General features: G+C 54.9%; 1 protein-coding gene across 1 annotated transcript in view; it reads left to right on the forward strand.

The window, feature by feature from the left end:
• Nucleotides 1-1,777: 1,777 nt before the first annotated feature.
• The window catches only part of cdca3 (cell division cycle associated 3), a 15,877-nt gene continuing 740 nt past the window's right edge, over nt 1,778-16,914 (forward strand). Inside the window, exons 1-4 of the mRNA XM_078537377.1 lie at nt 1,778-1,922; nt 2,398-2,536; nt 3,486-3,839; nt 4,047-4,165. Of these exons, the coding sequence (XP_078393503.1) occupies nt 1,800-1,922; nt 2,398-2,536; nt 3,486-3,839; nt 4,047-4,165 (735 nt within the window). The 5' untranslated portion in view covers nt 1,778-1,799. The remainder of the gene's footprint in view (nt 1,923-2,397; nt 2,537-3,485; nt 3,840-4,046; nt 4,166-16,914) is intronic.

The raw sequence follows: 16,914 nt of genomic DNA on the forward strand, positions 1-16,914 counted from the left end.
CGAATATTGGGAGCTAATTTTGGGGCCCCTTATCTCAGGAAGGATGTGCTGGCCCCTGGAGAGGGTCCAGAGGAGAACGATCCCAGGAATGAAAGGCTTAACATATGAGGAAACGTTTGAGGACTCTGGGTCTATACTCGATGGAGTTTAGAAGGATGAGGGAGGATTTGATTGAAACTTACAAAATACTGAAAGGCCTGGATAGAGTGGGACGTGGGGGAAGATGTTTCCATTAGCAGGAGAGACTAGGACCCGAGGGCACTGCCTCAGAGTAAAGGGAAGACCTATTAGAACAGAGATGAGGAGAAACGTCTTTAGCCAGAGAGTGGTGAATCGATGGAATTCATTGCCACAGAAGGCTGTGGAGGCCGGGACATTGAGTGTATTTAAGACCGAGATAGGTAGGTTCTTGATTGGTAAGGGGGATCAAAAGTTACGGGGGAGAATGGGGTTGAGAAACTTATCAGCCATGATTGAATGGCGGAGCAGACTGGATGGGCCGAATGGCCTAATTTCTGCTCCTATGTCTTATGGTCTTGAGCGTTACTGGAAAAAAAATAGACATTCTGTCAAAGCTTTCCGCCTTGCACTCATCAGGACACGTTGGCAAGAACCCCACCCCCCCAGATCCCAAAGGGAGCGGCAACTGGCGAGGGTTGCTGGTTGGCTGGGAAGCGGGCTGTCGGGAAGACTTAATAGTTCTCGTGATATTATTGGAATTTATGGCAAGGGAAAGTAACGTGTGTGAGACTTAACTGAATTAGAGGGAGCTCGCCTGGCCGCTTTGATGTACGGAGAGAAGCTAGGTTTGAAACGTTAATTAGGTAAAGATGGGGATGTTTAGAAACATCTGTGCCCAGGGAACGTTTGTATTTTTAAATAAACCAGACTGAATCGTTTTCGAAGAAAGGGTGAAATGTGTCACCTAGCCAGGAGAAGTTTAGAAACAGTGTGTTTATTTTCCCCCCCCAAAGATTACAGGTAAAATTTAACGCTGAGAAAGGTTTTTATTATCAGGAAGGTAAAGTCCAAAGACATCGAGAAACAATGGGAATTTTCACTCAAAGGGGAAAACGTGTATAAAGGAGTGAAGGCTGTGCGTAAGGGAAGGCATTTAAGATCTTATAAGTGTGGAAAAAGCCTTCAGCATCTACGCCGCTGCTGTCTTCAAAGGACTGAAGATGAGAAAACTCGCTTTCAAGTCGCCTTATTCAGGATATCATGTTTCTTCGCCTGGGCCTTTTAAAATCTGTGTGTCGGACTGTTGCCTTAGCAAAAGTGTAACTGGGAGTTAGATTGATTAAGAAGTTATTTGTAGATCTATGTATGTCTTTCAAAATCGTTTCTCTTATTAATAAACGTTTAATTTAGTTTTATTTGGTGTAAGATTTGGTGGTCTTATTACTACTGAAGTCAAGGCGCGCGTCTCGAAACTTAGCCAAATTGAAAATTGGTTGTGACAGTTGTTTCAAGTTTCCCTCTGGAATTTGAACAACTCAGCATTTACCATCTGCTGCGTCAGTACTCGGGCTCTGATTGGTGGTGGTGTTGACAATCCCACAGCAGGCTCTTCTTGTGCAGTAGAAATCGTTGTTGCCTTTGAGATTTGATATTCTTGTGATTCTGACCTCATCTCGCCCCCTCGCGGTCTTTCACCTACTCCGCTCTTGAGATTTTCGTGCTTTTCCCCCCACCATTCCTTTTCCCGTCTCTTAGACATTTCTCTGTCTCGCTCTTTCTCGCACTCAGCGGTTCCCTCTCTGTTGCCCCAGGTCCATCACTTGGAGAGGAGGTAGTAGATGATGGGTACCACGGGAAGCACCTGCGTAGAGACCCCAGTGAGAGTCGCGTACAACAGGCACCTCAGCAATGCACTCGACCCCCGCTCACCCAGCACCGGCATCCTGCGGACTCCCATCGAGGTACGTGAACCCCACCCCAACCAGCCCCCCTCCTCGAGCCTGTTACACAGGAACAGGAGGAGGCCCATTCAGCCCCCGCCTCGAGCTTGTGACACAGGAACAGGCCCATTCAGCCCCCTCCTCGAGCCTGTTACACAAGAACAGGAGGAGGCCATTCAGCCCCCTCCTCGAGCCTGTTACACAGGAACTGGAGGAGGCCCCATTCAGCCCCCTCCTCGAGCCTGTTACACAGGAACAGGAGGAGGCCCATTCAGCCCCTCTCGAGCCTGTTACACAGGAACAGGAGGAGGCCATTCAGCCCCTCTCGAGCCTGTTACACAGGAATTGGAGGAGGCCATTCAGCCCCTCTCGAGCCTGCTACAGAGGAACAGGAGGAGGCCCATTCAGCCCCTCTCGACCCTGCTGCACAAGAACATTCAGCCCTCGGGATTGCGTTGCTGCCGTCACTCACTCCTTGCCTCCTGTTTGACTCCAGGTCCTGTCCAGTCCGAGCCCCGGGGGGCCCGAGGCTGACTCTGAAGAGGAGGCGGACGTGGAGGATCCATCGGGACCGCAGGACCCTCGCTCACCGACTCCAGGAGTGACTCGCACGCCCCTCAAACTCACCGTGACCGGTGGGTTGCGGAGAGTGGGTTACGGGAGGGGTGGGGGGTTGGGGGGAGCACTGGGCCTGGTGGGGGGAGGGACAGGTGCAGATGAAGCCTACCAAATGCCCCTGCCGGCGGGTGCGGGCGATGCTGCTCGCTAACCCGGCGTAGATTGGGGATGGAGCACTGACCCATCAGCTGAGGGAGGGTGGTACGTGGTCATCGGCAGGAGGTCTCCTCGCCCGTGTTTGACCGGATGCCGTGGGACCTCGTGGGGGTCCGGAGTCGATGTCGAAGACTCCCAGGGCAACTCCCTCCCATCCGTATGCTGCTGTGTCTCCACCTCTGCTGGGTCTGTGCTGCCGGTGGGACAGGACATACCCAGGGGTGGTGTTGGTGACGCCTGGGACACTGGCCATAAGGTATGATTCCGTGAGGATGTTTATGTCAGGCTGTTGCTTGACCAGTCTTGTGAGACAACTCTCCTGATTGTGGCACGAGCCCCCAGGCGTTAGTGAGGGGGGCTTTGCAGGATCCACAGGACTGCGATTGTTGTTTCCAGTGCCTAGGTCAAAGCCAGGTGGTCCGTCCAGTTTCATTCTTAGCCCTGCTGCAGCTCGGTCACGCTGAGTAACTTGCTCAGTCGCCTTCTCAGGCAACCTCATTGCTATTGGCCACTGGCATCGCAATTCCCCTGTGAATTGTATACCCGGTCTGCAAGTGTATTCCCTCTGCCGGGGGTCAGTGGACAGGGATCGGGAGCAGGAACCCGGGCTGATTCACCCCACCAAGGGGTCAGTGGACAGCGATCGGGAGCGGCGACCTGGATGCGGATGGAGTTTGCGGGCGAGCGAGTGTGCAGATTTAAACCCCCTCGGGGTTGTGTGTGGGGTGGGGGGGAAGGGGCATTAGGAGCCTGGCCTTTCCCTGCTCTCTGCCCTGAACTCTGGCTTCTGTTCCCCCGTTTCCCTTGCAGACAAGCTGAGCCGGCTGGTGAGGCAACTGAGCGGCGTCTTCATCAGCCCGGAGCCTGAGGGAGAGGCCTCGGAGGGCAAAGACGACGACGAGGAGGAGGAGGAGGAGGAGGAAGAGGAGGAGACTGGAGCCTCAGAGGTGCCCTTGGACCAGCTGCTGGACTGCGAGGAGGAGGATGATGAGCAGGCGAAGGAGAGGGGCGTCCCCCTGCCCCCTGGGCCCGAGGCAGGCCCGACCAAGGAGAGCCTCCCGGCCCCGAAGGGACTGGCGGCTGCTGCTGCTGCCGCCTCCGGCAACGCCGAGGGAGCTCCTCAGCAGGCCTGCTCCCAGCCCCGCACCCTGCCACCCCAGCCAGGTCAGTGAGCTGTGGTCTCCCTCAGGGAATGGGGTGTTGACTGGGTGGACGCGGGGGTCCGATTGGCGGGGAGGCAGGCGGGAGAGGGCAGCATGGATCCTGGTGGGGTTCGGGAGAGCGATTCTGGGGTTGCTAAGCGGCGGTGCCAAGACATACTCTTACTTTTTTTCTCCCCCTCTTCCCCCCCCCTCACAATCTCCTCTACAGGCCCCCAGGTCATGAAGCGGAAACAGGTCAAGGCTGCGTTGGCACCTGTCACCGGCCGCTCGCCTCTGCGGGTCCTGAGGGATGATAACTCTCCCAGCTCCGTGCTGGCCCGTCGACAGGTATGGAACAGACGCATTCCCGGCAAGATATACCCAGGCTCTGCGTCAAACCAGTGCAGCATGACCCCCCCAGGTTCCTGCTCCCGATCCCTGTCCGCTGACCCCTGGGTTAGGGAGGTGGGGTGAATCAGATCGGGTTCCTGCTCCCGATCCCTGTCCCCTGATCCCTGGGTTAGGGAGGTGGGGGGTGAATCAGCCCGGGTTCCTGCTCCCGATCCCTGTCCACTGATCCCTGGGTTAGGGAGGTGGGGGGTGAATCAGCCCGGGTTCCTGCTCCCGATCCCTGTCCACTGATCCCTGGGTTAGGGAGGTGGGGGGTGAATCAGCCCGGGTTCCTGCTCCCGATCCCTGTCCGCTGACCCCCTGGGTTAGGGAGGGAGGGTGAATCAGGCCGGGTTCCTGCTCCCGATCCCTGTCCACTGACCCTCTGGGTTAGGGAGGGAGGGTGAATCAGGCCGGGTTCCTGCTCCCGATCCCTGTCCACTGACCCTCTGGGTTAGGGAGGGGGGTGTGAATCAGCCCAGTGAGGAGAGGGAGTATAAATCTGCAGAATGGGCAATTGGTGAAAGAACTGTGACAGCAAGTTACCCACAACAATGTGGTGAACTCTTAACTGCTGCCTGAAATGGCTGATCAAGCAACTCGGTTTTATCAAACTGCAGGAATAAGAGTGAAACTGAACAAAGCGCCCAGCAGAACCTACTCGCCAGACAGGCCAATGTCCCACCCAGCCCTGTCGTCCCTGCAAAGTCCTCCTTACTAACTCCTGGGAGCTTCTTCCAACATCGGGGAGAGCTGCCTGACAGACTAGTCAAGCAACAGCCCGACGTAGTCACACTCACTGAATCATACCTTATAGCCAGTGTCCCAGGCGTCACCATCACCACCCCTGGGTATGTCCTGTCCCACCGGCAGCCACAGACCCAGCAGAGGTGGCAGCCCAGTGGTATACGGGCGGGAGGGAGTTGCCCTGGGAGTCCCCAGCATCGACTCCAGGCCCCATGAAGTCTCAGGTCAAACACTGGCAAGGAAACCTCCTGCTGATTACCACCTCCCGCCCTCCCTTAGCTGATGGATGAGTGCTCCTCCATGTTCAACACCGCTTGGAGGAAACTCTGAGGGTGGCAAGGGCACAGAACGTTATCTGGGTGGGTGGGGGGACTTAAATGTCCGTCACCAAGAGTGGCTCGGTAGCACCACTACTGACCGAGCTGGCTGAGTCCTAAAGGACATCGCTGCTAGACTGGGTCTGTGGCAGGTGGTGAGGGAACCAACAAGGTCGGGGGGGAAAACATACTTGACCTTCATCCTCACCAACCTGCCCGCTGCAGATGCATCTGCCCCATGACAGTATCGGCGGGAGTGACCACTGCACAGTCCTCGTGGAGACAAAAGTCCCTCCTTCACATTGAGGATCCCCTCCATCGTGTTGTGCGTGTAGCACTACCGCCGTGCTAAACGGGGATAGATTTCGGACAGATCTAGCAGCTCAGGACTGGGCGTCCTGAGGATTGCACTTCCCGCTCGCAGTCAAGACTGGGAAACGTGAGAGTCGCTCATGAATTTGGGCGATATGTCTTTTCCCTGGAGAGTGGCTCGATCGTTGATCTTGTCAGCTGGGGTTGCACAGGTCAGCGAAACATGAGCAGGTACAGAAAATAACCAAAAGGCTGAAGGGACTGCTGGACGTTCGATCTCGCTGGGGCTCAGAGTCGTGCTTCACCCCTCCAAACTCCTGGCTGTATCACACCTGGTGGTACTGCGAACAGTCCTGGGCACCACCCCTCGGGCAGGATATGCTGGCTTCTGAGGGAGCGATTTATTCCCAACCCCCCCAAAATGATACTTCAGACTCCTGAGTTAAACTGCGAGGTGGGATTGCACAAAACCCCCTGGAATTTCCGGCGTGTAGAGATCCTCTGATCGAATTTTTCCAGATGTGCAGGGGAACCTGTAGCCTCGATGGAGAGGAATGATTTCTGCTGGACAGGGAGAGGCGGGGGTTCGAGGACCGACGGGAGTGGAGTGGGAGGGGGGGTGTGGGTCGAGGAGCATCGGGATTGGCGTGGGAGGGGGGGTCGATGACCAGTGGGGATGGGGAAGTTTAAAAAGTCCAGTCTGACCTTTCACAGGGAAATTGGGAAACACTCCGAGATACCATGTGGTGGCCGGAGTTTGGGAATCTCCGCCTCAAATTGGGGATATGAAGCTGGGTGGGTTAATTTTAGATCGGAGATTGATGGGTTACTGTGAACAGAAAGTAGGAAGGGGCACAGGGCAGAGGTGTGGAGCTCCTTGGAGTCAAAACCAATTCACAAAACTCGATTAACACAAATTAATGAGCAGCCCCTTAAAGGGAAAGTGAGTGAGGTGGATCGTGTTGATGTGTGTGTGTGTGTGAGGGAGACTGTGTTACTCCGGGGTTCCTGGGAGTGAGTGAGGTGGATCGTGTTGATGTGTGTGTGCGTGTGTGAGGGAGACTGTGTTATTCCGGGGTTCCTGGGAGTGAGTGAGGTGGATCGTGTTGATGTGTGTGTGAAGGAGACTGTGTTACTCCGGGGTTCCTGGGAGTGAGTGAGGTGGATCGTGTTGATGTGTGTGTGTGTGTGTGAGAGGGAGACTGTGTTACTCCGGGTTCCCTGGGAGTGAGTGAGGTGGATCGTGTTGATGTGTGTGTGTGTGTGTTTGTGAGAGGGAGACTGTGTTACTCCGGGTTCCCAGGGAGTGAGTGAGGTGGATCGTGTTGATGTGTGTGTGAAGGAGACTGTGATACTCCGGGGTTCCTGGGAGTGAGTGAGGTGGATCGTGCTGATGTGTGTGTGTGTGTGTGAGAGGGAGACTGTGTTACTCCGGGTTCCCTGGGAGTGAGTGAGGTGGATCGTGTTGATGTGTGTGTGTGTGTGTGTGTGAGAGGGAGACTGTGTTACTCCGGGTTCCCAGGGAGTGAGTGAGGTGGATCGTGTTGATGTGTGTGTGAAGGAGACTGTGTTACTCCGGGGTTCCTGGGAGTGAGTGAGGTGGATCGTATTGATGTGTGTGTGTGAGGGAGACTGTGTTACTCCGGGGTTCCTGGGAGTGAGTGAGGTGGATCGTATTGATGTGTGTGTGTGAGGGAGACTGTGTTACTCCGGGGTCCCTGGGAGTGAGTGAGGTGGATCGTGTTGATGTGTGTGTGTGAGGGAGACTGTGTTACTCCGGGGTCCCTGGGAGTGAGTGAGGTGGATCGTGTTGATGTGTGCGTGTGTGTGAGGGAGACTGTGTTACTCCGGGTTCCCTGGGAGTGATTGAGGTGGATCGTGTTCATGTGTGTGTGTGTGAGGGAGACTGTGTTACTCCGGGGTCCCTGGGAGTGAGTGAGGTGGATCGTGTTGATGTGTGTGTGTGAGGGAGACTGTGTTACTCCGGGGTCCCTGGGAGTGAGTGAGGTGGATCGTGTTGATGTGTGTGTGTGAGGGAGACTGTGTTACTCCGGGGTTCCTGGGAGTGTGTGAGGTGGATCGTGTTGATGTGTGTGTGTGTCTGTGTGAGGGAGACTGTGTTACTCCGGGGTTCCTGGGAGTGAGTGAGGTGGATCGTATTGATGTGTGTGTGTGAGGGAGACTGTGTTACTCCGGGGTCCCTGGGAGTGAGTGAGGTGGATCGTGTTGATGTGTGTGTGTGAGGGAGACTGTGTTACTCCGGGGTCCCTGGGAGTGAGTGAGGGGGATCGTGTTGATGTGTGTGTGTGAGGGAGACTGTGTTACTCCGGGGTCCCTGGGAGTGAGTGAGGTGGATCGTGTTGATGTGTGTGTGTGAGGGAGACTGTGTTACTCCGGGGTCCCTGGGAGTGAGTGAGGTGGATCGTGTTGATGTGTGTGTGTGTGTGTGAGGGAGACTGTGTTACTCCGGGGTCCCTGGGAGTGAGTGAGGTGGATCGTGTTGATGTGTGTGTGTGAGGGAGACTGTGTTACTCCGGGGTTCCTGGGAGTGTGTGAGGTGGATCGTGTTGATGTATGTGTGTGTCTGTGTGAGTGAGACTGTGTTACTCCGGGGTTCCTGGGAGTGAGTGAGGTGGATCGTGTTGATGTGTGTGTGTGTGTGTGTGTGTGAGGGAGACTGTGTTAATCCGGGGTTCCTGGGGGTGAGTGAGGTGGATCGTGTTGATGTGTGTGTGAGGGAGACTGTGTTACTCCGGGGTTCCTGGGGGTGAGTGAGGTGGATCGTGTTGATGTGTGTGTGTGAGAGGGAGACTGTGTTACTCCGGGTTCCCTGGGAGTGAGTGAGGTGGATCGTGTTGATGTGTGTGTGTGTGTGAGAGAGACTGTGTTACTCCGGGTTTCCTGGGAGTGAGTGAGGTGGATCGTGTTGAGATGTGTGTGTGTGAGCTAGACTGTGTTACTCCGGGGTTCCTGGGAGTGAGTGAGGTGGATCATGTTGATGTGTGTGTGTGAGGGAGACTGTGTTACTCCGGGGTTCCTGGGAGTGAGTGAGCTGGATCGTGTTGATGTGTGTGTGTGTGAGAGAGACTGTGTTACTCCGGGGTTCCTGGGAGTGAGTGAGGTGGATCGTGTTGAGATGTGTGTGTGTGAGCTAGACTGTGTTACTCCGGGGTTCCTGGGAGTGAGTGAGGTGGATCGCGTTGATGTGTGTGTGTGAGGGAGACTGTGTTACTCCGGGGTTCCTGGGAGTGAGTGAGGTGGATCGTGTTGATATGTGTGTGTGTGTGAGGGAGACTGTGTTACTCCGGGGTCCCTGGGAGTGAGTGAGGTGGATCGTGTTGATGTGTGTCTGTGTGAGGGAGACTATGTTACTCCGGGGTTCCTGGGAGTGTATGAGGTGGATCGTGTTGATGTGTGTGTGAGGGAGACTGTGTTACTCCGGGGTTCCTGGGAGTGAGTGAGGTGGATCGTGTTGATGTGTGTGTGTGAGGGAGACTGTGTTACTCCGGGGTTCCTGGGTGTGAGTGAGGTGGATCGTGTTGATGTGTGTATGTGTGAGGGAGACTGTGTTACTCCGGGGTTCCTGAGAGTGAGTGAGGTGGATTGTGTTGATGTGTGTGTGTGTGAGGGAGACTGTGTTACTCCGGGGTTCCTGGGAGCGAGTGAGGTGGATCGTGTTGATGTGTGTGTGTGTTTGTGTGAGGGAGACTGTGTTACTCCGGGGTTCCTGGGAGTGTGAGGTGGATCGTGTTGATGTGTGTGTGAGGGAGACTGTCTTACTCCGGGGTTCCTGGGAGTGAGTGAGGTGGATCGTGTTGGTGTGTGTGTGTGTGAGGGAGACTGTGTTACTCCGGGGTTCCTGGGAGTGAGTGAGGTGGATCGTGTTGAGATGGGTGTGTGTGAGGGAGACTGTGTTGCTCCGGGGTCCCTGGGAGTGAGTCAGGTGGATCGTGTTGATGTGTGTGTGTGTGTGTGTGTGAGGGAGACTGTGTTACTCCGGGGTTCCTGGGAGTGAGTGAGGTGGATGGTGTTGATGTGTGTGTGTGTGAGGGAGGCTGTGTTACTCCGGTGTTCCTGGGAGTTAGTGAGATGGATCGTGTTGATGTGTGTTTGTGTTATGGAGACTGTGTTACTCCTGGGTTCCTGAGAGTGAGTGAGGTGGATCGTGTTGATGTGTGTGTGTGTGAGGGAGACTGTGTTACTCCGGGGTTCCTGGGAGTGAGTGAGGTGGATCGTGTTGATGTGTGTGAGGGAGACTGTGTTACTCCGGGGTTCCTGGGAGTGAGTGAGGTGGATTGTGTTGATGTGTGTGTGTGTGTCTGAGGGAGACTGTGTTACTTCGGGGTTCCTGGGAGTGAGTGAGGTGGATTGTGTTGATGTGTGTGTGTGTGTGTGAGGGAGACTGTGTTACTCCGGGGTTCCTGGGAGTGAGTGAGGTGGATCGTGTTGAAATGTGTGTGTGTGTGAGGGAGACTGTGTTACTCCGGGATTCCTGGGAGTGAGTGAGGTGGATCGTGTTGAGATGTGTGTGTGTGAGGGAGACTGTGTTACTCCGGGGTCCCCGGGAGTGAGTGAGGTGGATCGTGTTGATGTGTGTGTGTGTGTGTCTGTGTGAGGGAGACTGTGTTACTCCGGGGTTCCTGGGAGTGTGTGAGGTGGATCGTGTTGATGTGTGTGTGAGGGAGACTGTGTTACTCCGGGGTTCCTGGGAGTGAGTGAGGTGGATCGTGTTGAGATGTGTGTGTGTGAGGGAGACTGTGTTACTCCGGGGTTCCTGGGAGTTAGTGAGGTGGATCGTGTTGATGTGTGTTTGTGTTACGGAGACTGTGTTACTCCTGGGTTCCTGAGAGTGAGTGAGGTGGATCGTGTTGATGTGTGTGTGTGAGGGAGACTGTGTTACTCCGGGGTCCCTGGGAGTGAGTGGGGTGGATCGTGTTGATGTGTGTGTGTGTGAGGGAGACTGTGTTACTCCGGGGTTCCTGGGAGTGACTGAGGTGGATCGTGTTGATGTGTGTGAGGGAGACTGTGTTACTCCGGGGTTCCTGGGAGTGAGTGAGGTGGATTGTGTTGATGTGTGTGTGTGTGTGTGTGAGGGAGACTGTGTTACTCCGGGGTTCCTGGGAGTGAGTGAGGTGGATCGTGTTGAGATGTGTGTGTGTGTGAGGGAGACTGTGTTACTCCGGGGTTCCTGGGAGTGAGTGAGGTGGATCGTGTTGATGTGTGTGTGTGAGGGAGACTGTGTTACTCCGGGGTTCCTGGGAGTGAGTGAGGTGGATCGTGTTGATATGTGTGTGTGTGTGAGGGAGACTGTGTTACTCCGGGGTCCCTGGGAGTGAGTGAGGTGGATCGTGTTGATGTGTGTCTGTGTGAGGGAGACTGTGTTACTCCGGGGTTCCTGGGAGTATGTGAGGTGGATCGTGTTGATGTGTGTGTGAGGGAGACTGTGTTACTCCGGGGTTCCTGGGAGTGAGTGAGGTGGATCGTGTTGATGTGTGTGTGTGTTAGGGAGACTGTGTTACTCCGGGGTTCCTGGGAGTGAGTGAGGTGGATCGTGTTGATGTGTGTATGTGTGAGGGAGACTGTGTTACTCCGGGGTTCCTGGGAGTGAGTGAGGTGGATTGTGTTGATGTGTGTGTGTGTGAGGGAGACTGTGTTACTCCGGGGTTCCTGGGAGCGAGTGAGGTGGATCGTGTTGATGTGTGTGTGTGTTTGTGTGAGGGAGACTGTGTTACTCCGGGGTTCCTGGGAGTGTGAGGTGGATCGTGTTGATGTGTGTGTGAGGGAGACTGTCTTACTCCAGGGTTCCTGGGAGTGAGTGAGGTGGATCGTGTTGAGATGTGTGTGTGTGAGGGAGACTGTGTTACTCCGGGGTTCCTGGGAGTGAGTGAGGTGGCTCGTGTTGAGATGTGTGTGTGTGAGGGAGACTGTGTTACTCCGGGGTTCCTGGGAGTGAGTGAGGTGGATCGTGTTGATGTGTGTGTGTGAGGGAGACTGTGTTACTCCGGGGTTCCTGGGAGTGAGTGAGGTGGATCGTGTTGAGATGTGTGTGTGTGTGTGTGTGTGTGAGGGAGACTGTGTTACTCTAGGGTTCCTGGGAGTGAGTGAGGTGGATCGTGTTGATGTGTGTGTGTGAGGGAGACTGTGTTACTCCGGGGTTCCTGGGAGTGAGTGAGGTGGATCGTGTTGATGTGTGTGTGTGTTAGGGAGACTGTGTTACTCCGGGGTTCCTGGGATTGAGTGAGGTGGATCGTGTTGATGTGTGTGTGTGTGTGTGTGTGTGAGCGAGACTGTGTTACTCCGGGTTCCCTGGGAGTCAGTGAGGTGGATCGTGTTGATGTGTGTGTGTATGCGAGGGAGACTGTGTTAATCCGGGTTCCCTGGGAGTGAGTGAGGTGGATCGTGTTGATGTGTGTGTGTGAGGGAGACTGTGTTACTCCGGGGTTCCTGGGAGTGAGTGAGGTGGATCGTGTTGATGTGTGTTTGTGTTAGGGAGACTGTGTTACTCCAGGGTTCCTGGGAGTGAGTGAGGTGGATTGTGTTCATGTGTGTGTGTGATGGAGACTGTGTTACTCCGGGGTTCCTGGGAGTGTGTGAGGTGGATCGTGTTGATGTGTGTGTGAGGGAGACTGTGTTACTCCGGGGTTCCTGGGAGTGAGTGAGGTGGCTCGTGTTGAGATGTGTGTGTGTGAGGGAGACTGTGTTACTCCGGGGTTCCTGGGAGTGAGTGAGGTGGATCGTGTTGATGTGTGTGTGTGAGGGAGACTGTGTTACTCCGGGGTTCCTGGGAGTGAGTGAGGTGGATCGTGTTGAGATGTGTGTGTGTGTGTGTGTGTGTGAGGGAGACTGTGTTACTCTAGGGTTCCTGGGAGTGAGTGAGGTGGATCGTGTTGATGTGTGTGTGTGAGGGAGACTGTGTTACTCCGGGGTTCCTGGGAGTGAGTGAGGTGGATCGTGTTGATGTGTGTGTGTGTTAGGGAGACTGTGTTACTCCGGGGTTCCTGGGATTGAGTGAGGTGGATCGTGTTGATGTGTGTGTGTGTGTGTGTGTGTGAGCGAGACTGTGTTACTCCGGGTTCCCTGGGAGTCAGTGAGGTGGATCGTGTTGATGTGTGTGTGTATGCGAGGGAGACTGTGTTAATCCGGGTTCCCTGGGAGTGAGTGAGGTGGATCGTGTTGATGTGTGTGTGTGAGGGAGACTGTGTTACTCCGGGGTTCCTGGGAGTGAGTGAGGTGGATCGTGTTGATGTGTGTTTGTGTTAGGGAGACTGTGTTACTCCAGGGTTCCTGGGAGTGAGTGAGGTGGATTGTGTTCATGTGTGTGTGTGATGGAGACTGTGTTACTCCGGGGTTCCTGGGAGTGTGTGAGGTGGATCGTGTTGATGTGTGTGTGAGGGAGACTGTGTTACTCCGGGGTTCCTGGGAGTGAGTGAGGTGGATCGTGTTGAGATGTGTGTGTGTGAGAGGGAGACTGTGTTACTCCGGGGTTCCTGGGGGTGAGTGAGGTGGATCGTGGTGATGTGTGTGTGTGAGGGAGACTGTGTTACTCCGGGTTCCCTGGGAGTGAGTGAGGTGGATGGTGTTGATGTGTGTGTGTGCGTGTGTGAGGGAGACTGTGTTACTCCGGTTTCCCTGGGAGTGAGTGAGGTGGATCGTGTTGATGTTTGGGTGTGTGTGTGTGTGTGTGAGGGAGACTGTTACTCCGGGGCCCCTGGGAGCGAGTGAGGTGGATGGTGTTGATGTGTGTGTTTGTGAGGGAGTCTGTGTTACTCCTGGGTTCCTGGGAGTGAGTGAGGTGGATCGTGTTGATGTGTGTGTGTGTGTGTGTGAGGGAGACTGTGTTACACCGGGGTTCCTGGGAGTGAGTGAGGTGGATTGTGTTGATGTGTGTGTGTGAGGGAGACTGTGTTACTCCGGGTTCCCTGGGAGTGAGTGAGGTGGATTGTGTTGATGTGTGTGTGTGAGGGAGACTGTGTTACTCCGGGTTCCCTGGGAGTGAGTGAGGTGGATCGTGTTGATGTGTGTGTGTGTGTGTGTGTGTGTGTGTGTGTGAGGGAGACTGTGTTACTCCGGGGTTGCTGGGAGTGAGTGAGGTAGATCGTGTTGAGATGTGTTTGTGTGTGGGAGACTGTGTTTTTCCGGCGTCCCTGGGAGTGAGTGAGGAGGATCGTGTTGATGTGTGTGTGTGTGAGGGAGACTGTGTTACTCCGGGTTTCCTGGGAGTGAGTGAGGTGGATCGTGCTGAGATGTGTGTGTGTGTGAGGAAGACTGTGTTACTCCGGGGTTCCTGGGAGTGAGTGAGGTGGATCATGTTGATGTGTGTGTATGTGTGAGGGAGACTGTGTTACTCCGGGTTCCCTGGGAGTGAGTGAGGTGGATCGTGTTGATGTGTGTGTGTGTGTGTGTGTGTGAGGGAGACTGGGTTACTCTGGGGTTCCTGGGAATGAGTGAGGTGGATCGTGTTGATGTGTGTGTGTGAGGGAGACTGTGTTACTCCGGGTTCCCTGGGAATGAGTGAGGTGGATCGTGTTGATGTGTGTGTGTATGCGAGGGAGACTGTGTTACTCCGGGTTCCCTGGGAGTGAGTGAGATGGATCGTGTTGATGTGTGTGTGTGAGGGAGACTGTGTTACTCCGGGGTTCCTGGGAGTGAGTGAGGTGGATCGTGTTTATGTGTGTTTGTGTTAGGGAGACTGTGTTACTCCGGGGTTCCTGGGAGTGAGTGAGGTGGATTGTGTTGATGTGTGTGTGTGTGTGTGAGGGAGACTGTGTTACTCCGGGGTTCCTGGGAGTGAGTGAGGTGGATCGTGTTGATGTGTGTGTGTGAGGGAGACTGTGTTACTCCGGGGTTCCTGGGAGTGAGTGAGGTGGATCGTGTTGATGTGTGTGTGTGAGGGAGACTGTGTTACTCCGGGGTTCCTGGGGGTGAGTGTGGTGGATGGTGTTGATGTGTGTGTGTGTGTGTGTGAGGGAGACTGTGTTACTCCGGGGTTCCTGGGAGAGAGTGAGGTAGATCGTGTTGAGATGTGTGTGTGTGAGGGAGACTGTGTTACTCCGGGGTCCCTGGGAGTGAGTGAGGTGGATCGTGTTGATGTGTGTGTGTGAGGGAGACTGTGTTACTCCGGCGTTCCTGGGAGTGAGTGAGGTGGATCGTGTTGAGATGTGTGTGTGTGTGTGTGAGGGAGACTGTGTTACTCCGGGGTTCCTGGGAGTGAGTGAGGTGGATCGTGTTGATGTGTGTGAGGGAGACTGTGTTACTCCGGTTTCCTGAGAGTGAGTGAGGTGGATCGTGTTGATGTGTGTGTGTGTGTGTGAGGGAGACTGTGTTACTCCGGGGTTCCTTGGAGTGAGTGAGGTGGATCGTGTTGATGTGTGTGTGTGTGTGTGAGGGAGACTGTGTTACACCGGGGTTCCTGGGAGTGAGTGAGGTGGATCGTGTTGAGATGTGTGTGTGTGAGGGAGACTGTGTTACTCCGGGGTTCCTGGGAGTGAGTGAGGTGGATCGTGTTGAGATGTGTGTGTGTGTGAGGGAGACTGTGTTACTCCGGGGTTCCTGGGTGTGAGTGAGGTGGATGGTGTTGAGATGTGTGTGTATGTGTGAGGGAGACTGTGTTACTCCGGGTTCCCTGGGAGTGAGTGAGGTGGATGGTGTTGATGTGTGTGTGTGTGTGTGAGCGAGACTGGGTTACTCTGGGGTTCCTGGAAGTGAGTGAGGTGGATCGTGTTGATGTGTGTGTGTGTGTGTGAGGGAGACTGTGTTACTCCGGGGTTCCTGGGAGTGAGTGAGGTGGATCGTGTTGATGTGTGTTTGTGTTAGGGAGACTGTGTTAGTCCAGGGTTCCTGGGAGTGAGTGAGGTGGATTGTGTTGATGTGTGTTTGTGTTAGGGAGACTGTGTTACTCCGGGGTTCCTGGGAGTGAGTGAGGTGGATCGTGTTGATGTGTGTGAGGGAGACTGTGTTACTCCGGGGTTCCTGGGAGTGAGTGAGGTGGATCGTGTTGAGATGTGTGTGTGTGAGAGGGAGACTGTGTTACTCCGGGGTTCCTGGGGGTGAGTGAGGTGGATCGTGTTGATGTGTGTGTGTGTGAGGGAGACTGTGTTACTCCGGGTTCCCTGGGAGTGAGTGAGGTGGATGGTGTTGATGTGTGTGTGTGCGTGTGTGAGGGAGACTGTGTTACTCCGGTTTCCCTGGGAGTGAGTGAGGTGGATCGTGTTGATGTTTGGGTGTGTGTGTGTGTGTGTGTGTGAGGGAGACTGTTACTCCGGGGCCCGTGGGAGCGAGTGAGGTGGATGGTGTTGATGTGTGTGTGTGAGGGAGACTGTGTTACTCCGGGTTCCCTGGGAGTGAGTGAGGTGGATCGTGTTGATGTGTGTGTGTGTGTGTGTGTGTGTGTGTGTGAGGGAGACTGTGTTACTCCGGGGTTCCTGGGAGTGAGTGAGGTGGATCGTGTTGATGTGTGTGTGTGAGGGAGACTGTGTTACTCCGGGGTTCCTGGGAGTGAGTGAGGTGGATCGTGTTGAGATGTGTGTGTGTGTGAGGGAGACTGTGTTACTCCGGGGTTCCTGGGTGTGAGTGAGGTGGATCGTGTTGATGTGTGTCTGTGAGGGAGACTGTGTTACTCCGGGGTTCCTGGGAGTGAGTGAGGTGGATCGTGTTGATGTGTGTGTGTGAGGGAGACTGTGTTACTCCGGGGTTCCTGGGAGTGAGTGAGGTGGATCGTGTTGAGATGTGTGTGTGTGTGAGGGAGACTGTGTTACTCCGGGGTTCCTGGGTGTGAGTGAGGTGGATCGTGTTGATGTGTGTCTGTGAGGGAGACTGTGTTACTCCGGGGTTCCTGGGAGTGAGTGAGGTGGATCGTGTTGATGTGTGTGTGTGAGGGAGACTGTGTTACTCCGGGGTTCCTGGGGGTGAGTGTGGTGGATGGTGTTGATGTGTGTGTGTGTGTGTGAGGGAGACTGTGTTACTCCGGGGTTCCTGGGAGAGAGTGAGGTAGATCGTGTTGAGATGTGTGTGTGTGAGGGAGACTGTGTTACTCCGGGGTCCCTGGGAGTGAGTGAGGTGTATGGTGTTGATGTGTGTGTGTGTGTGAGGGAGACTGTGTTACTCTGGGGTTCCTGGGAGTGAGTGAGGTGGATCGTGTTGAGATGTGTGTGTGAGGGAGACTGTATTACTCCGGGGTTCCTCGGAGTGAGTGAGGTGGATCGTGTTGATGTGTGTGTGTGAGGGAGACTGTGTTACTCCGGGGTTCCTGGGAGTGAGTGAGGTGGATCGTGTTGAGATGTGTGTGTGTGTGTGTGAGGGAGACTGTGTTACACCGGGGTTCCTGGGAGTGAG

Source organism: Cetorhinus maximus, unplaced genomic scaffold, assembly GCF_964194155.1.
Source record: "Cetorhinus maximus unplaced genomic scaffold, sCetMax3.hap1.1 HAP1_SCAFFOLD_2290, whole genome shotgun sequence".
Lineage (NCBI taxonomy): Eukaryota > Metazoa > Chordata > Chondrichthyes > Lamniformes > Cetorhinidae > Cetorhinus > Cetorhinus maximus.